The sequence below is a fragment of the Ambystoma mexicanum genome, chromosome 9 (assembly GCF_040938575.1).
Source record: "Ambystoma mexicanum isolate Mex_15411 chromosome 9, UKY_AmexF1_1, whole genome shotgun sequence".
In the NCBI taxonomy this organism is placed as follows: domain Eukaryota; kingdom Metazoa; phylum Chordata; class Amphibia; order Caudata; family Ambystomatidae; genus Ambystoma; species Ambystoma mexicanum.
The window spans coordinates 1,390,105,655-1,390,126,979 of NC_090931.1; the positions used below are offsets into that span (position 1 = coordinate 1,390,105,655).

The following is a 21,325-nucleotide window of genomic DNA, read 5'->3' on the forward strand; positions in this document are numbered from 1 at the left end:
GGCCTTGGGGGGATGGTACCTCAATATATACTGGACCTGACATGTCTGGAGCAGGGTGCATTGTGGCATAGGGCATAGTTGATGCAGAGCCGTGCTGTGCTCCCCGGCGTCTGAGGTTTCCAAAGAACAACTGGGCTTGGATAGGGAGATCATAGATGAGGAATCCGTCATCCATCAGAAAGAACATTCCTAGGATGCAAGTCATTTGTTCTTCCAGCAGATTGATGGACTCCCAGCCCTCTGATGGGGACCACAGTCCGCTCACAGTCAGAACTTGTAGGCGAGTGCCTGAGCCCTTTAGGCATGCATCCGTGACCAGGGTTACTTGTGGCCATGGTTATCGGAAAAGACACATTCAGGAGGTTGCACTTCACTGAGCACCGTTGTAGGTCTCCGGACACTCTCCGGGACTAGAAGTAGTTCTGGCGTCTGTCCCTGAAACAGATCATTGAGAGCTCAGGGGCCACTGCAGCAACCTCATGCACAGGCGAGCCTCTGGTATCACCAAGTCACAATTCCATGAGACCCAGCAAGCGCAGAAAAGCTGAGTCTCGAACTGTTGTCTGAGATTCGAAAACCCAGACCATCTTGAAGATGTTCGCAACCCCGATCCAGGCGAGAGTCCAAGACCGCCTTGATTTTATCAGAGGGACTGGGACGGCAAAACATGTGACTTCTTGAAGTTCCGGCAGAAGCCCAACCTGTGCAACATGCAGCACGTCCGGTCAAGATGTGCCAATGCTATGTAGGGAAAGACATGAATGCTTCCCACCTGAGGCGAGCTGCCACTACTGTTAGCAGCTTGGTGAAAACCCTGGGTGCCGAAGAAAGACCTAAAGGAAGGACTTTGAACTTCCAAATCTCTAACAGCCCTTCCTCTACCTCTCCCAATCTCGCAAACCTGCCTCTCTGACATTGAACACTGGATGACGTCTAATCATCTCATACTGAATCCAGGCAAACTCGCGATCATATGTGGGAAAACCGCCCTCTTCCCTCAACCCACCTCCTGGTCAATCTCCCTAGGCCCTTTTCCCCCCATTTCGGTCCCACATCCCTGCATGAATGCATGCCTATCAGCCTTCATACTGACCCCTTAAATGCCTCGTGGGTCAGGCATGTGCCAGTCACCTCAGAGCCTCAATCCTCTCCCACTGCTAGCAAACCGAGCCAATGCTGCCAATCACATGCCACAATAACTGGGCTGATCAAGTAACTGTAGTAGGTCTTGCCCTTTCTTTCCTCATACTGTGAAAGGTACAGAAGTGCCACATCTGCTGTCCATTCCCCTGACCCCATCACCAGTTCTAAGTACAGCAATTCCTGGAATGGCCGTTGAGATGCTCAGTCCGACCACTGCTGCACCGAGGAAGGTGGGTAGGACACGATGGACATGAGCCCTGGGGAACACGGAGTACAGGGTGGGAAGTCAGATACGTGCATTCGGCTGTAGAATGTGGAAATGTTAGGGTTTGGGCAACAATGGGGTGAGCACAGGTCTTGAAAACAAATATGTATTTTTCTGAAAATAAACGTGATATGTTTTCACTAGTTATATAGTGGCATGTAAAAGCCCATGACTACTGCCACATCCTCCTCAAATGCCATTGGCGGCATTCAATGGTCTGTAACATGCAGCACAACACAGCAATATGGCAGCTTTTATGTGTTGCATGGAGAGCACCTGTTTTACGGACACAATAAAACCTGTTCTCCAGGAGCCCAAAGCCAAATGTAATGGTGTTGGGTGGCTCAATATATGCGGTTGTGTTGCACTGTGCACTGTCATGGAAGCTATGCATTCATCAGCTACAGTGTGGCTTTCCAGTGTGCTCCCTCCCTCAAACGGAGAAGAGGCATGCCACTCTAGTCCCACGCGCATACATGTAAAATCTGTTGTGATGTCCATGTTCACCAATGCTCCCTAGTGTTGCTTCCTCAGTTCTCACATGCCAGAGAAACAACCTCTTTGTTGTCCACTGGTCTGCACAAGTTTACCGTGGTAGTCAAGAATGGCGACTCATCAACATTTACCTTAGATGCAGATTGTTCGTTAGGGGAATATTCCGGTTGCACAGTAACATGGTACAAGTGTCAGTGTATTGTGCGCTGCTTAAATAGCTAGGAGTCCGTTTCTAAGTACCAACTTGTTCTCCGCAGTCGGTGCCAGGCAGGCAGCCCCTTCTCAGGATTATATGGAGCTGGGGGGAGTTAGTACAGAATGCAAAACAGCAGTTGGCAAGCCTGTAACGACACAACTTCCACTCTACACTGTCAATGTTGTGCTGGTCCGTTACCTGATGCAGAATGACATCTGGTCTGGCTCATGATCTTGGAGAAGGTTAGGCTAAGTGATGCCATAGGCTAAGGCACTGGAAGGAACCATAAATGGACCACACTCACACAATTCAGCAGGGGAGGAATAGAATATTTATCGTGTTTGGCTGCAGGTTGTAGGAAATGTCACCCATGATTTTAAGAACGGCTGGTTGCCTCACAGAGGCATTTTATTTTTGTATTGCACTCTATGCAGGGGAAGTACAGCAGCATGGGGCGACCAGTCTCTTGGTGTTGGCAACCAGCCAACCACATGTGTCACAGATGGCACAAGAATTACTACAAATCTCAGAGGCAATTCAAGGTTTTTCTATTGAAATATCAATTGGCCCTATGGCTGATCCTCTCCCTCATCTCAATACTCCTCCTCTCTAACCCATGTGTCCTTAGACCAAGCTTAGTATATAGCGATTGTTTCACCCTCCATATGCTAATCACTAAATGAAGTGCGATGTTGACCTAAAGGCCCTTGGCCTTAACTCACTAAAATCCCATATGGACCTCCGCACTTTCCCTACTCTAGCCAGTTGTAAGCGCTCTAAAAGGATATGGGATGTGCGCCTTGCAGATACCCTGCTTGATTCGTTATTCTCCCTTCACATTTACCTTCTACTCTCCCTCTAGTCTTCCTACAGCCCTGCATCGCCCAGTCCACCCACCGCTACCGTATTCCTCCCACCTGATGTCTCTCGTACCTTCTAGGCCTTGCCTCCACCCTTTGATGTTACTACTACTCCCTCCTCCGTTCGACGACTACTCCCTCCAAACTACCACTCCATCCAAATTACAATTCCTACCTCCACACTACCACCCACCTCCAACTCAGACACCCCCTTTTACTCACATTCAATTAACACTCACTCACTACTCTCCTTCTCCTAACCACACTTGCCATACTTTTACACACACTCACAATGCAGTACCACTTTCACTAGCCAATACCCCACCATCTCCAGAAATCACCTCCACACTCCGCCTTTCCTTCCTCCCTCCCTCCTGCAGATCGCTTGGTCTTCTCCTCTGGCACCTCTTTCATGTGGTCTTTTTTTATTCACCTCCCCTACACTAGATTGGTTCTCCTGGCCCTAGCTTCCCCACCTGGGATGTTGCAATAATCAGCAAAGAGACAAGTAGTGAGCTAAGCCCCACTTACTTCCTCAATGCAGTCGCGCCTCGAAACAATAATGGCAGCACAAAAAGTTGAAAATGCTTTGTGTTATGGGGCCCGGTTCCTAGCACCCCTGAGGTAAGTTCCAATGTTGTGAGGGTGTGTACCCCTCGAGTCAGTCCCTAGTGGTGTAGGGGACTCATTGGCCGTGTGTGCTCAGCAAAATCACACTGCCTCTTACACGTGGATGCTGTTGCTGTGTTACTCTCTCTCTGGCGATCTGCCTCTGCCTGATGGTGGCTAGTAGTGTGTGGCACTCTGTTGCTGGAGTGTGGTACTAGACACAGGCTGTCACTTTGTTGGTACTCATTCTTGTTCTGATGGTGGATCACTAGAAAACGCAAAAAGACAGGCAAGCATCTGGAGGTATGGCATGAGATAAAAGTGTACTGATCAAAAACACACTGGGACTATCAAGCGGGGGCAGGGAGGCATCAATTGAGGCCCTCTCAACTGCCACTGTCCTCCTCAGAGGTAGAACTGGCTCTTGATTTCTCCCTGGTAGACCGGTCATCACTGGCTGAGAGGAGTTATCATCTCTTGTCAAAGCTGCGTTGTGACAAGGCCAGAATACTGGCTTGACACAAAGTCAAACTATGTCCAACAACTAACCCTTCAAGGAAGTTTTGAACCTGGCAAGTGAGTCAACATGGCTTACTGCTAGAGAAGTATTATTCCACTATTTTGCAGCTTGAACTTTTACTATTTTGAGGAGAAGGAGAGAGAGAGAGAGAGAGAGAGAGAGAGAGAGAGAGAGAGAGAGAGAGAGAGAGAGAGAGAGAGAGATGCAAAGCACAGAGATCTACAATGATTGTAAGGAACAACATTTTGTACTAGGCAGAGGCTTAATTTAAGATACTTGCTTGTAGCCAGTCTATCAAACATCTAGCAGTCAAACTAGGGTCAGGTTTACGTAGGTCATAAGTCTTGTACTATCAGACATTTTTCAGAAGGTGTTTGGTTGTATAGTAATTTCTTCTTTTCAACAAATAAAAGCTACTCGAAATTTAAGTAAAGAATTAAAACGATTTTCTTCTTTGAAAAATAGATTTCTCAGATAGGGTAGTTCCTATTCAGTTCTGGTCTGAATCCTGAAGTGTCTCTTTACTTTCAGTTCTCTTAGCTCTAGGAATTGATAACATTCAGCCTGCTCTTGCACTAGACGCAATGAGGGTCTTGCTTCAGTCAGCTTTAGACATAGGTTGGCACTGTACCAGCGTATGACTTGGGAAGCAACCAGCAACTATTTTTTTTAAGTTTGAGATAGGAATCTAGGACATCTACCAGCATGCAACATGAATAACCTTCGTCTTGTTTCAGTCTTTAAGCAGTAATGGGTGCGACGGCTGCCAGCATACCTTCCCTCCTTGTATTGTTTAGTCAATCACACTTTTCATACTGCATCCTTCTTTGCCTTGGAGAAGCTCATCCTCTGCACTTTGCTTCTTGTCACCTTTCGCCTCCTCCTCTTTTTTTTACTAGTTGGCTTTGCTGTTTCACACTTTGGTGTCAGAAATTCCCTTTACTTCACCCGTTGGTTTGGTTCTGCACATTCTTTTCAAGCTGATGTAAGCCAGACCTTGTGCAGCTAGCTTGTACCCTGCTGCTCCTCAGTTTCTGACCTTCCCTTTAACTTCTCCTGCCGGGCACCTCTTTCTGCACCCTCGGCACCGGCAACAGGTCTCTAATGGGTATCTCACGTTTTCATAGTGCGTGTTAATAACTTGAGGACTGGCCAGCCTGGTTCAATGGTGTTCGATCTTTGTACATGGAGCCCCCAACTTAGGTTTAGCTACTCTACAGCTCACAATGTAATTCCTCTCCTCCTTTATTCCACCCAAGCCAATGCTCTCAGCGTACTACAGATCAGCTCAAACAATATTCCTTCTCTCAGCTGTGGCTAATCAGGCCTCCTGCCAATCAGAACTTCAAGCTTATGCTTAGCGTTTTCAACAACGTCTGGATGCTACAGAACTCTCCAACCTCCCATTATTAGAAATAACACGGTCAGGTGGTCAGAGACATTGTGAAAAGACTTTTCTTTTCCCTGTAGTAGATGTTCAAATGGCGGTGCGTAGCAACAGCTGGTGCAATTAATTGGCAATTAGTATTCACACTTTTACATTTGGAGCTTTTGGCAAACAATCTAATAGCACAACACTGCAACAAGATGATGTATATCATGAGAGCCCCCTTTGAATGATATTTGACATTTAAATATCTCCCCAGATGCTTTGTTTTCTACATGTAGGAGCCTCCAGTCCAGATGGTGTGTGCAGGTATGCCAGTCTAAAGGGAGTCCACAGGGTTGTTGCATTGATCAGTGTGGTCCCAAACTAGGAGGCAAGATGCATGTTAATGTTCTTGTTAGTCAAAGGCCAGAAGTCTCGATTAAGACAAAATTCACTTTTTTACCTTTGATGTCATAGTAGGAGGGTTTTGCAAAACTGACAGCCATTTATCAGGGAAAGGTGACAGAGCAGATGTCCCAACCACCATTCCCTCTGCCTTTGCCCACTTCGGGACCAACTTGGCCTCCCATTAGGTGCATACATCCTTCAGAAACTCATGGATGGCGTTGAGAAGATCCCCCGTTTTAGACTTTAACAATCTTACTGGAGGCCCTGGCTAAAATAATGAAATTCCTCAGGTTTACCTTGCAGCAAATGAATGTCTCAATCCTGAAGTGTGGGAAAGTGTGTGCATAGAGCCATTTGGCAGGAATGCGGTCCTCCACTAACATACTTTTGCACAACTAGGTTCTGGATCCCAAAGGCTACCAAACATATATCCCACCTAATTAAAATCCGTTTTTTTCACTTGAATTTGGTAACTGCTTTTCAAAGCAAAACTCAAACGTATATTTGCCCAGCAAGTTTACCGGTTGCCAGCTATATAAATTACAAAAACTACATATTATTTTACATTCACGTTACATGAAAAATATGAACGTGTGGTCATGTTTTAGAAGTCATTTATTCTCTTGAGAAATATGATAGAATGCCAGCATGGGATACATTGAAATATTAGCTTTTGTTTTCAACACAATATCCGTGCTTTCATTTTGAGAGTACACAGTACAAACATTGAAGCAAAGTTCCATAAGAAACTGCCATTTGAAACGTCTTCCTTTTAAAAATAAAGACTTTGCAACCTTCCACACACCATGCAGCGATAAACACTGGATATTTATTTTTGCAAAAAACATACCATCTTCTTTATAAATAGATGTAGATTATTTACAAGCACGCGGTTAATTTCATATATCTATGAAAACGTTGACAAAGTGGGCCAATTGGTTGCATTCCTATCAAGAAAAAAGAAAATGCATATTTCCTTTCTGCAAAGCTGCTGAGCATCACTTCCGGAAGCGTTTGAAGAGCGGGTGGACATGTTTGCCCCCAGCAGCCTTGTTTCTTGCAGCTTGGTATTCGAAGTAGATGGCATCATCCGCCCCAGACATGGAACTCATCGTACCAGTGCGCCGATTCATCTGAGGAGAAACACAATTCAAACTGTGTAATTGGATCTTCAGAATAAAGGGTCCAAACTCAAGCAGTTCACGTCAAATGGCAAGGGGGAAACGAAAACCTGCATCAACGATTCTGTGTGGAGCCAATAGCAAAGACCCTGGGGAAGGTAGTTATGTACATTACTTGACCAGGCTGGACAGCGAACACATCTTTCAGAAGTGAATCAACTAAGTGTTCAGCAAGAAAGTCAGCTTGTTTGGTATAAAGGTACCGTAATATGCAATGCACATTTTAATGGAGGTTTGTAAAGAACACAGCAAATGAATGCATGGCCTATGCTAACTGACTAATTGTTCTCTATTTGAATTCATCCAATGCACGTTTTAGCTGAAATTATGTGTCAGAGAAATGTGATAAACTAATTTTTACCAACGATAGGGCATCATTTGTGAAAGGGAGGTGCACATACCAACCAAGAAACGATTACTTTTTGTTATATGTATGAGACAATCAGAGAAGTGTCTTAATTTCTTGGAAATTTTGCGACAGTTTAACAGTTTTAATTAGCTGAAGAGCTGGAAGCTCAGGTATATATTCTCTAACTCATCCATACTGTAATTCATGTCAATATTCACAATATATCATACAGCAATGCAAACAATGCCAAGGCTACACAAGGAAAATGAACAATGCATAAAATAAATATTGCAAGGTATATCATCTTAAATACGAATAGACGACCTTAACATGACACAAAATATCATTACATCTTAAAATACATGGCAGCCTGCAATATTCATATATAATCCTGGAAATGATGTTATTACAGGCTAGTTGTGACATCCATACTACTTGTACTAAGAAAATGACAACTTCTCTGTAATCAGTTATTACACTTCACTTGTGACGTCACAATGCCTGCTGCTTGAGCCAGCAGAGAACAGAATTCCAGCCGTCACAGCAGCACTCAAAGCCAGGACAAGCTCTTCAAATTCCTTACTTGCAAATTTGTTTTCTGTGACACTGTACAGCCTTTAATTGACAAAGAACTGTTTCTGACAGAATGTAAAACTCCAGCAGTGCACAAATTAAACAATCTCAACAGGGAACAGGGTCCCCCTGGAAAGCACACAGGCACTCAATCGCACCATTATGCTAACTCTTTCCTCTGCACCAACAAACAATAGACTGCAGCTATACCATGGGCGTAATTTATGGGGGGGGACAGGGGTGTTTGATCCCCCCACCCCCAACTTTCATGGCACACCATTTTGTCCCCATTCATTTGGCTGGGACACCTTTTCTTCAGATGTCATGTCCCCCCCAACATTTTCAGCAAAGTTACTCCACTGAGCTATACCCCCCTCGATTAATTCGGCCTAGCTCACGCATACTTTTGCACCTGCGCGATCACCTCAACAGTCTTTAGAATGCAGCTATACCACTCAAAATCGGTTTAGCTGCACACACAATCTCATTCACAAACTCCAGCCCCGCCAGAATACAGATTCCCAGGTCCATTGGCCTTGCTGCACATAATCTACTGATCTCACACAACCACTGCACTACACCTAGCACTTGCAGCTACACACCACTTATTCCACACTGGCTGCACACATACAGAGGGCACCCAAGCACGTTTTACTACATTACTCGCTCCCCTGACCTGGATTGCGGTCTCCAAGGGCGTTCAACCCATAGCGCTTTGGAATGATACCAATGGTAAAAGGCGCTATACAAATGCTGAATAACCCAACCTAACGTGTGCAAGAATCGACTCGTTATTGCGTCTGTATAGCACAAAAATGAAAACGTTTTTGAAGGCATTTTATTAAATTGCTTGAGCTATTTTTCTGCAGCACATTAGGAGCTGCATATTCGCTTTTTTGAATCAAAACAGATTCTCCATCAACTATATGGATCAGCACATGGAATGCGCCCTACATTAGATTCAGCAGGAATTCCATTATTAAAGAGGATGACACTGTGTGCCCATGTAGTATATGCAATACAATACCCCTACCGTACATAAAAAGGATATTGCATGTCACCTCTGAGTTCTCTGACCTTATAAAGGAACTCAGCCTTTGGCCTCATTCTTCTATTTGGTAACGGAGCTCCTCAGTGACATGCAGTATCCAACATATGGTAGAGGGTACTTTATGCGATATATATTTACCATGCATAATAAACTAATCAATTTTAAACAAGCCCGGCCCTGTGGGGCTGCACCTATCAATGGGGGCAATCACCAGAGTCTATATCACAGTCCAGAAGTCTTGAGGAGAGAGAAAGGGCTTAAACCTGCAGAGCATTATGATCTGGTACACCACAGTCTAGGCTTTCTTGTTGATGTGCTGCTGAAAGGAGGTGTTGTTGCCCACAATGAACCCAAGGGACTTGGCAGATGGGGCAAGCAGGGTGGGGGTGGATACATCCATATGAATTTGGATCAGCCATCCTTAGATGGTCTCCTGTTGCCAGCTGTGGCAAATTCAGTTTTGGTTAAGTTGAGTTTTAGGTATGTGCTCGTCATCCACGTTTGAACGGTGGCAAAGCATTTCCTGGGGAGAGTGTTGCGAGAGCAGTTTACCTTGAGATCAAATGGAAGGTGGTCAGGTCTGAAGGTAGCTAATCTGAAAAGCCTGGTATCTGCCCACAAACTGTTAACGTGAGGCTGGCTGATCAGAGTCTGGTGCTCCACCGTATCAAAGGTGGTAGATAAATCCAAGAGGATCTGGGGGCAGGAATCCTCTTTGTCCATTATCTGGAGAACATCACCAATAAACTGGATGGTGGCTGTTTCAGTGATGCATTTGGGACAGAACAATTATTGGTAGCCCTGAACCAATGCTGGCCAGTTGATTTGCTTATAAAGTTGATTTCCCACTATCTTCTCAATGTTTTTACTAATTAATATGGTGCTGGTGATTGGTCAGTAGTTGATTAGGTCTCAAGGAAGGGGCGGATCAGCCCTGTACTTAAAGCGCTTGGGAAACTGCACTGGTTGAGGAAGGCATTAACAATCTGAAGGAGCGTGATGAGAGCATGAAGATGTAGGATGTTATCTGTATAGGAGGTTGTCTTTAGTGAAGAGTATGTTGGTTAGATCCTTGAAGGGGAGGGAGCTGAAGTCAGTCCTTGGCAGTGGCCGGGGTGGGAAGACAGCAGGAGGCATCGATGTGATGTCTAATTGTGTTGATTTTGCTAAGAAGAAACCAATGATGGTGTTGTGTTTCTTAAAGAACTCTGGTATTTTGGTGTCTACTCAGGGTTACGCGATGTGTTGAAATGTTGCAAAGATGGATTTGTTCCTACTAGAGGCTGCAGCAATTGTTAAAGAGTAGCAGGAGGTTTTACTTTCAATAATCCTGGCCTGACATGTTAAGCGCAAGGCCTCAAGGGTGTGGGGCTCTTTATGTTTCAGCATTTTGTGCCAAAGTTTTTTTCTGCACTCTGATAGTGTGTTTGCGCACAGCTAACCCCTGGATGCACCATAGGGTGGAGGATTTGATTCTGACGCACTGTATTCTTAAAGGGCATGTGTGTTGACCAACCCCTTCGAGGTTTGATTGAAGGTTTCCATTTTGGAATTGATGTTTGTAGTCGCAGTGAAGTTGGCCAGGCCGATTTTCAATGCTTCCACCAGGAATTTTTGAAGGAGTGATGTGCGGACAATGCAGTTTTTCCATGGGAAAGGAACGGGGTGTGATAAGTTGAAAGGGATGTGGCATAGTCTGTCCCGTTGAGTGTGGTAGGGTTGAAGCATTTTATGAGGGGTGTAGGGAGAAGAGGATAACTAAGTCGGGGATATTTGCCCTGATGGTAGTTGTGGTTTGCACATATTGTGACATGTTTAGGGGTTCTGCTAGGCTAAAGACAGCATCTGTAGTTCTTAGCTACAAGGGTTACGATTATGTGAAGTCCCTGAGTAAGATGTTGGTAGAGTAGGTGACCAAAGCAGACGAGAGCAGGTTGGTAATTCCATTCATGAAGGGGACACACCTATGAAGTCATCGATATAAGAGATAAAAATTGACGTATTCCTTATTTGATAGTGTGAACAGACATGGGAGGAGCTGGATAGATGCTAATGCTATTTGGCTGTGCACAGCTTTCGAGATTAGATTAGATATGGATAAGAAAGTGTTCCATAGGTATACTCCACTGCACCCATTCTTCGCTCCTTGTCCTCAATGCAATCTGCTTGTAGTTTGATTATGGTATTGATTTGTGTAGCTTCGCAGACCAATTCAGTGACATATATGCCAGGGTCTTGATGCCATCATACATTCTTCTCATCTCCCAGATGTGATCAGATAGCTGTGTTTGTTGTTGTGCAGCCACCATCTTTCCCTGCCTGTAGTCTTGCTTGGGTTACTTTTCTGTTGGAAGCACAGAGTAGCACAGACTAAGCAGGCGCACCATGAGCAAGTTGAGTTAGAGTCTGAGGACACTATCAGTTGGCACTCAGACCCAGCTGTCCAAATATAAACACTGTTTCCAAATGCCCCAGTCTTGTGAGCCAACTGCGTCTAGAGGTAGGTGTTCATCTTAGTAAGATAACATCCTAATTCAATTTTTCATGGAGTAGATTACTACCTCCCCCATGGAAAGATTAAAGATTTAATCTAAGGTGTTTAAGTACATTCACATCTACCCCGTACTCCTGCTTTGGTAAGTGTTTTTAGTTGGATTTGACTACTTTGGGGCATCTTTGCCTTTATTTCAGCCCGTGCGCAGTGAATCTCTCGGAGCAGCCCATCCGTCCCATTCCCTACTAGTTCCCGGCCTCACCAGTCACCATTGGACACTCGCCTGACCCTTGTGACCGGAATTGCTGGTCGAACATCTGAACCTTTAAAAATTAAATTGTGTTGCATCCCGTGCTCCCTCTACCCAACGCTCATCCTTTGGTAAGTGTTTTTAGTGGGTTGGGACTGCTTTGGGGCATCTTTACCTTTATTTCGGTCTGTGCACAGTTAATATCTCAGAGTAGCCTACCCGCCCCATTCCCTCCTTGTTCCCACCCTCCACTATCCCCATTGGACACCTGCCCGAGCCTCGCAAACGGAATTCCCTTCATCAAGAACACTCACAGGGCAGTCTTCCCCGGGCAGCCCTCAGTGAAGGGCCAGAGGCAAAGGGCAGCACCATGACTAAGCGGCTCTACTCTGTCTTTGCCTGAGTTGACCTGGGACGCCTGACGCTGATAACCTACAGCGACTGATAAGGTAAGTGTGGTGTGGGCAGGGAGTACAGCCATTACTGCACTCCAGTAAAGTCCCACCACTCTTATTACCCAATTATCTTAAACCTACTCGTAACTAGACTAACTAAAGAACTGGCATCTCATTACCTTGCCATGTTTGTCTCCAAGTGGTTTCATTACACTGTTGACTAAATGTGAGTTTCAAATTTAAGTATGTCTTCCCACTACGGTGTGTGTCAAATTCAGGTGCATCCTCCACTGCTGCGTGTTTAAATCTAGGTGCCTTCAAAATAGTTACGTCTCAAATCTAGGTGTTTTCCCAATACTATTTGTCTCTCGAATTTAGGTGTTTTCTGAATACTGTTGTGTTTCAAATCTAGGTGTTTTCCCAATTCTGTTGTGTTTAAAATCTAGGTGCCTCCTGTGATGAATCCTATAGAGTCATCACCAACCCCCAGCCTAAAGTCTCTGCCAATGTGGCCAGGGGAAGGCAGCCACTACCTGATCCTAACCCTGGGGGTGGTATCAGAGGGAAGGATGAGATGGAAGGAGATGGTTATCAAGGGGAAGTGGTGACTCGCTAGGAGAGATGCAGTATTCATCTTCTGAAGATGAGGACATCATTCCCATATATTTAATGGCATATTATCAATGTTCAAATCCCTCGAATATCAAGGAAACCTGTTATAAAGAACCAGTTAAACAGAGTTAGGTTGGTACTTAATAGGCTCAGGAATTAAAGAGAAAAACCTTTGAATTTCGTGTTTCTATCCTAAAGAGAACCGCTCACCCGAATGTGAAACTACAGACTCTTTATCCAGCCCCCCCACTAACTGCCTACTCTGGTAACACTCTTTCTATAGAACAATCTAATTTAATTGAAAATAAAAGAGAACTTAATATCACTCATTCTCTTAAGAACTCCAATTCCCATAATGCCAAATGTACTGGGAAAAAGAAGAGGAACTCAGCTGCAATGGGGGCTTAGAAGAGTGAATATTCAAATGTGCGCTCTAGTCACTGCCAATTACAGCACCTTAGCAGGATAACTAAAGCCCAGGATAAGACACAGCTGCGGTGGTGGTGTGATGACGAAGCCGAGGAAGAAGCAGTTTGTGTTTATGCGGGAGGCGTAGCAGAGGGAGCTCAAGCGATCCATGGTGCAGGTGCAGTCAAGGAGAGAAGCCCGCCAGCAGACGGCACCCCAATGGGTGAAAATAAGAACAACTGCAGAGTACATGCAGCAGAAGACGGCGTACTAAGGAGAAGCCTGGCTGTGAAGAAGCGTTACAGAAGCAGCATGAAGCAGTCTGGAGAAGCCGCGGAAGATCAACAGAGCTTCCATTGCTCCCAGAGATTGCCGCGCAACTTAGCTGTGGCTAGGCAAAGCAGGAGAAAGGACAGATTGAAACTGAAACAACAACGCAGGGACTGACAGCCAGTCAGAGTCGCTGCGAAGAGCCGGTGAGTGGTCAGAGAGTGAATTCTGACATTGGTGCGCTCCGTGAAAGAAAGCTGTCAGAACGTAATGCTTTTGAATACCGAAAAAATTCATAAATCCAAGCAGAAAGTATTTAATGAATACCATTTAATCAAAACGAACTAAGCTAAGTGGCAAAGAAGAAACATTTTGGGCAGATACTTAAGGTGAGGCATGGTATAACAAGTATGACACAAACACAACAGGTACAATTTGTAAAACCTTTATTGAAGTTTCTGGCGTTGGAAAACTCCTACTCTGGCCTATAACTAAGATGGGAGTAGTGTCGACTATCAAGCGATAAGCAAAACAGTCCTAGTGGAGTCCGGCAAATCAAAATGGCCTTTGCTAACAAAACCTAATGCCTGCCCTATCTCTTGTACAAAAAGTGTAAAAAAGAAGAAATGTATGCAAAGGAAAAATCAGTGTTCAAATTAATAAAGGTGGCTGAACCAGCTCTCCTCCTCATGTTAGACCCACAGAGTAAGGCGGTCGTGGTAGGCAGGATGACGCACTCTGGCTTGGGTTCCCAGTACAATAAACAGCTCCAAAATGTGGATCGAGGCCCACCTGGCCTTCCACGTTAAAGTCTCTCTTTCAGACCTTCAAATAATGTTTCAACACAAAGTTCATATAGATCCCCCCTGCCGGGCTCAGACCAATTCAGAACAAAGTTTAACAAAACTTGCAAAGGGGCTCACCTTCCCCAAGCTTATTTCATTTTGGGTCTCCCTCAGCCGGGCTCAGACCACTTTCGGGTGTCGAAGATTTTCAAATGTGCGTTGCTTTCTTTACAGACCTCTGCTGGACCACTTCGACAAAAAGTTCAAGATTCAACTTCCACTCTCCCCCTCTCTAGGAGGTCATTCTGCTTACTTTGCTTTTGCACTTAGTTCACTTTATCGTTTCAAACAATGCACCTTTCACTGAGTCTTTCGAGTGGGCTACTTCATTTCACCAGACCACTCCGTTACTCAGTATCGCTGATTCCACAGCTGTCTTTTACGTCAAAGTTCATTCACAGGTCTGCCTTTCCTGCGTCTCATCTACACGCGTGCAGCCTTCACTCTGATATAATATTGCCACTTCAAACTTTCTTTAACACACAACGGTCTCTCAGGTCGCTTGCTAACTCACCAGCTCTGTGCGTTTGTTTCTTGGTTTTACGATTTCCAATTCACGAGTCAAGATTAGGACCACTGGCTTGGCCTTCCCTCTCCAACTCAGTCGTTAACCTGGGGGGGTCGCTGGCGTTATTGAAACACAATGCAGTCTTCACATTAGGGATCTGGCCATCTCCACGTGTCCTTCACGGCCTGTCAGAGGCAACAACCTCCAGTAGAGAACTCTTGAGGTTTCTGACCCACTGCTCTCGTCCCTTAGTCCGTCGCTCTGCTCCAGTAGGTTTGCAGTGTGAGGAGAGCTAATTGGGATCAGGTGTATGCACTTGAAGTAAAGTACGTGACTTTGCCTGACTCGATTAACAGGACATGTCCATTATGTATAAGAGTTAGTCTTGTTACTCTCAGTTACCCTATTCCCCAGCGAGCGGGAGTTGGGACCTCAGAGAATCCTACAAAATAGGATGGGTAGAACAAAAAAGGGGGGAATACTGTGCCTCACCATCGGCTGTCTCACCCCCACTCCCCAAAGACCCCTCACCCAGGTGATCCTCCCGCACTGGTTCACCCGCATGGTCTGGATCCAAAGGCGATGGCCATGCCCTGTCCACCCAAGAGAGATCCCCGGGGACTAGCGAGTGAGACACCCTCTGGTTTCTCACATACCCCTATGCGATGTAGCTGCATCTGTTTCACAGGGAAACCGGGAAAGGAAATTCACGTTCCCTTTTCAGTGTTCCACAGTCAAACAGTAGGGTTGCAGGTCTAAGAACCATCGCATGACTCGAGGGTTAGAGTCCTTTTGTTGACTTTTCCATAGTACCGTAGATGGACAATTGCCCGTTTGATGGCAAGGGCATCTATTTCCAATACAGAGTAGTTCTTCTCACGTGGGAAGAGTTTACAACTAGTAAATAGGATGGGGTGTACTAACCCATCGCATATATGCGATACAATGGCTCCTAATCCTGTGAGAGGGGCATCAGGATGCAACACAAATTCTTTGGAAAAGTCTACTACTTTTATTCGACTACTTTAAGGATTGGGTTCTGACACAAGGTTTGTTTTAGGGGGTTGTAACATGCATCATTCTCATCATTTCAATGAATCTTCTGGGGTTCAGCATTTCTTAGCTTGTCTGTTAATCTGGCTGTTCTATCTGAAAAATATAGGATAAACCTATGGTAATAACCAATCAAACCTAGCAATGCCCTGAGTTCTATCTTGGGCTAGGCTGTGGGGGCATCTAGGACAGCTTTAACTTTTTCTTGCTGGGGCTGGATACTGCCACTCCCTACAAACAAGCCTAGGTATTTCATGGCCGATTGAGCCAGTTTACATTTGGATGGATTAGAAATTAAGCCGACCTCTCTGAGGGTTCTCATAATAGTAGAAAGATGGAAAAGATGGTCTTCCCAGGTTTGACTATAAATGACTATGTCGTCAATATAGGCCCCACAGAAATCGGAGTAGGGCTGTAATATGCTGTCCATAAGTCATTGGAAAGTGGCGGGGGCCCCATGCAGTCCAAATGGGAGGACTTTGAATTGGAATAGTCCCATTGATGTCGAGAAAGCTGTCTTTTCCTCATCAGGTCCATCTACTCCCAATATACCTTGGTTAAATCTAGTGTTGACAGGAAGGTGGCATTTCCAAGTTTATCTATTAACTCATCGATATGTGGCATAGGATAGGCTTCGAAGGCAGAGATGGTGTTAACCTGCCTGAAGTCTCCACGAAACCTCCAAGAATGATCGGGTTTAGTTACCAACACAATAGGGGAGGACCATGGACTCTAAGAGGGCTTGATAATGTCAGCATTTTTTTAACTTCCTCAACCACTATTTGTTTTCGTGCTTCTGGAAGTCTATATGATTTCAAATGGATCACTTTTCCCTTTGGAGTTCTGATATAATGATAAGTACCATGTACTCTCTCTGGCTTCTCGCAGAATACATCAGGGAAAGCCGTGATAAGGTTGTACAAATCTTCTTGTTTCTTTTCAGATAGTTCGTGGGGAATAAGTTCAGAGTTGTCTAGCTCCTTGGGTACCAAACAAGACAATATAGAGGAGGTAGCAGTGGAAGGATTTTTTTTCCACTCCTTTAGGAGATTTACGTGGTAGAAGTGGGTCTTTTGTTTTCTATCAGGTTGGGCTATTTTATAGGTACAGGTTCCCCTCTGCTCTAGCACCTCATAGGGCCCATGCCACTTTGAGACACGTTTATTTTAAGAGGTGGGTAAAAGGACTAATACCTTCTATCCGGAATTAGCCTATCTGACCGAAAACCTTTGCTCTAGGGGAGTCCCCCGCTTCCTTAAAATTGGAGGCAGGGGGGGAAAAAAACGGAATGTGCGTTTAAATGGGGCCCGAACAGATAAATTGCGGTCAGTTTGCCGCAAATAAAAAAAAGAAAACATTTTAAAAAATAATAAATAATCAAACAACCCCAAACCTTCTGTCCTACTGAAAAAGATCTTAAATTTACCTTCTTGTCATAGGTGGACTTATGTTGGGTTTGAGCTTTCTCCATATGAGTGTGGACTAGACTCCGGGCGAGTTTCATGTGCTCACGCAATCGGGTAGCTGTCTGTGAGAGGGTAATGGGTGCCTCTTCTCTCTCTTCTGAGGTCTCCCAGAGCATCTCTAAGACATCTCTTGGTACTCTGCCATAGAGCAACTCAAAAGCAGAGAATCCAGTGGATATCTGAGGGGTCTTTCCTACTGCAAATAGTGCCCATGGGATCACCTGAGAGTGAGATCCCCATGGACTAGCAGCTCTCACAATACCCAGAGGGGAAAGGTTGCAATCAGTATTGCCTACAGCCAAGAGGCTGTCAAAAGACTTTTGGCAATATACCAGTGGGGAGAAGTCCCTAACCAGCATTGCCTACCACCAAGAAGCTACAGGCATAACAAATCACGAAAACCATTGGGAAACGTTCATAAATACAATTACCAAAAGCCAAGAGGTTGTAAGAGACCCTTAACAATACAACCAAAACATAAGTTTCCTTTTGAGAGATATTGGACTTCATTACGAGGTTGTTGGTAAGCCGCTGGTAGTACTTACCGGCAACCTTGGTTTACCGTTTCTGTCGCCCAATATCCCAGCATGACCAGGATATTATGGGCAGTGGAGGAACGGCTAGTTCCCATTCCCATGGAGTCCAATTGGTCTCCATGGGATGGGACCCTCAGAAGCACTGCTGTTAACAGTGCTGGTGCTTTAGTGAGTTATATGCTGGTAGGGGCCTGAACTACTGGCAGGTCAGGCCTGCCGGTAGTTCACTGCCCCTACTGGCAGACTCGGAGTATGCCAGTCCAGAAAAGGTGACGGTACACATTGTTACTGGCACCTTTTTCCGGACCGGCATACTCCGAACGATCTCCATAGTTTTGTAAAAGCTTGTATCTCACATTGCCAGCAGTCAGGAAATTGTGAAACCATGCCGAAAGACTGGTGTCAAACCAACAAGTTTGAAGTTAGTGTTCGGAGTCGTCTTCCTAGCAAGCAGGCGAGTACACCAGGAAAGGGCTTATAGTAGTTAGTCCCGGCAGACAAGTGTACCAGGAAAGAAGTTGATAATTTGACAACCTTGTGGCAGAGAGTTGTGAAAAGAACCGGTGTTGAATGAAAAAAAGTATATGCTGTATCATTTTCTGACAAACCATAGCACCAATGAAGCAAGTTGTTATGTGCTATCCTGACAAAAGACTGTTATTTTTAAGAAGAAGATTAAGAAAGGATAACGTGCTATTTTGAGAAGAAGATGTTTACTATGATAACAGAACAATTGCATTTAGAGATTGAAATCTGTGTGTTGAGAGGAAGTCAAACATCCTTGAAAAGAGATATTGTGAAGACATTGTGTTGTTTGAACTATCAACCATTTGTGGTAAAAAGGACATTTGTTGTTTCTTCAAGAAAGACTCTGGGGTTGGAAAAGATGTTTCTATTTCTTTGAACATAATTTCTTTGGAAAAGAAGAGTATTCCTGAATTGATCCAGGGAAAGTGAATACAACCCTGGTCACAAGAAGTGCTTCCACGAAACATTTAAGTTTGAATTACAAAACTGGTTTTGTTGAATCAAAAGTCAGCCATATTTTCCTTGTATAATTTTATTGTATGTATTAGTGTGAGCGACGGGGGTATTTTGGACACTAGTTTACTTTAGTTCTAGTTTACTAGGCAGGGACCGCTCTGTTAGGTTAGGGAAAGTTAGGTGTTTATCAGAACTCTTTTTCTTTGAATAAATGGCAAACTTTGAGATAACGTTACCTCTGTGTCAGTCTCGCATTTCTGACCCCTCACATTTCAATACTGTTGAGTCTTAAATGTAGGCGTTTTTCCCAATACTGTTGTGTTTCAAATCAATGTGTTTTCCTAATACTGTTTAGTCTCTAATCTAGGTGTTTTCCCAATACTGCTGTCTCTCTAATATAGGTGTTCTCCCACTACTGTAGTGTCTCAAATTTAATTGTCTTTTCCACTGCGGTGCGCTTCGAATCTAGGTCCTTTTCCCAATACTGCTGTGTTTCAAATCTAGGTGTTTTCCAACTCACAGACCAGAGGAGCTCTCTGGAACTCTAAACGACACCCCATTCCTGCCCCAACATAACTTTTGCACCGACTTGCATGCATTCACCTACCTCATCACACCCGCCCAGAGCCCCACACCACTCAACAAGCATGCACCAGACACCTTCCAACTCTCAGACTATATACAAGTTGGTACCTCAAAAACACACCCTACTCCTGCCCTCAACACAACCCTCACCCCTACTTTCAAAATACACCTACCTCATCCCTACCCCATCCCCACCCATGCATCCCTACCCAGATACGGACGTCCCGCCATGTCCACACATCTTCTAATTTTCACACCAGTGGAGCCCTCTGGCATGGGGCAAGACACCCCTTCCCGACACCCCACGTAACCCTTGCACATACATTTAGGAACTCGCCTTCCACATCTCATACCCCCTCCAAATCCATCGCTTCCCATTCTCCCTCCTCAACCCTTTCAAGGGATCCCGGTTGGGCAGCCTAATAGCTAATGACCCGCTCCACACCTCCCTACCGCCGGCCCAGCCAAAAGGACCAGTTGAGGCTTCACTCCACTTCTCTCTCTCATATCCGCCTTGATAAGCATTGCTCCTCCCCCAAACCCATTGAAACCCTCTCAAGCCCCACCTGCACCCGTTGTCAACCCTACCCTCAACCGTTCTGCCCCCCACACCCCTCAACCTCCCTTGTCCACACCTTTCACATGGCACGTCTTGCACTTTCCCGAACATTTGCTTCAACTCCCTGCCCTGCTGACCCTTCAACCCTATTGCACATACCAGGGGCACCCAAGCAAACAAATTACAGAGGCAGGGACCGCCCTTCACCTTCAGCCCTACATGCTTCTCCAGCGCTACACATCAGTCTACCAATGACACTCCTCCTGCCCCCTCTACCACACCCCCCTAACATACCTATGCCTGCCAAATCCCTTTTTGCACCAGGCCCGACTCCACCTCCCCCCCCACCAACACTGATCCCCCATCTTCAACAACCCCCCACTCAACTCCAGGCCACCCTCCTCCAGAACCCCCCAGCACCAAACCATGCAACACCCACACGCCACTCGCCCCTCTGGACCAATCACTATCAACCTAAAATGCCCCGCCCGACCCACACATCTCTGAGACCTGTGACTGCCAGCTCCCTATTCCGGACCACACCCCCACCACCCACAGAGACCGTCTCCCAACCTCCAACACCCTCCCACCAGTCAGACCGACCACCCCAATCCTGCCCCTTTCCGACACCTGGAAAAACACTAACCCCACCCCACAAACTCTCCTGCCTTCTAATCAATGCCCGCTCGGTGGCCATGAACAGAGCTCCTCACCGCCAAAACCCTGATCTCATATTTATCATTGAAACAGGATTCTCTGAATATTTCCTAGACACTAGAAACCACTCCATAGAATACAAATAGCAAGCCACCCGAATCCCTCAAAACAAATCAGCATATGCCTACTATCACTGGAGATCCAAGATCCGCAAAGCCAAAAAAATCATAGAACATTAACACAACTATGAACTGCCACAGCAAAGAGCTCCACAGGATAATTTCTGAATTCCTGAACCCACCATGCACCGCTGCCCCCAGTCCCTCCTCCCAATCTCACTGCATATGCCCCTCTGAACATCTTCCACAAAACCACCTTAGACAGGATGGCCACCATCAACGCCAAACTAACCAACCTCTCTGCCCGCCCAACACCCATTATCCAAGAACCTATCCTTGTGCTCTCTTAGATCTCATTGTTCTGCTCTTTCAGCCCCATTTCAAGTCTGAGTTTTTTAAACTGCTGTCGGACGTTAAATCATCTGGCTCCCCCCTCGACTCCTGTCATGCCTCACAGAAATCTTCACCTCAACATGTGAACGGGAATTGGCCCGGATCCATCCCAAATGACTCCCTCATCTCCAGCATTTTTCCAGAACCCTTCAAAGTCTCTCGTGCCAAACCC

General features: G+C 45.4%; 1 protein-coding gene across 1 annotated transcript in view; it reads right to left on the reverse strand.

Annotated features, from left to right (window-relative positions):
- Nucleotides 1-6,462: 6,462 nt before the first annotated feature.
- Nucleotides 6,463-21,325, reverse strand: part of ERCC3 (ERCC excision repair 3, TFIIH core complex helicase subunit) — a 1,003,216-nt gene continuing 988,353 nt past the window's right edge. The window contains exon 15 of the mRNA XM_069616794.1: nt 6,463-6,998. Coding sequence (XP_069472895.1) covers nt 6,864-6,998 — 135 coding nt within the window. The 3' untranslated portion in view covers nt 6,463-6,863. The remainder of the gene's footprint in view (nt 6,999-21,325) is intronic.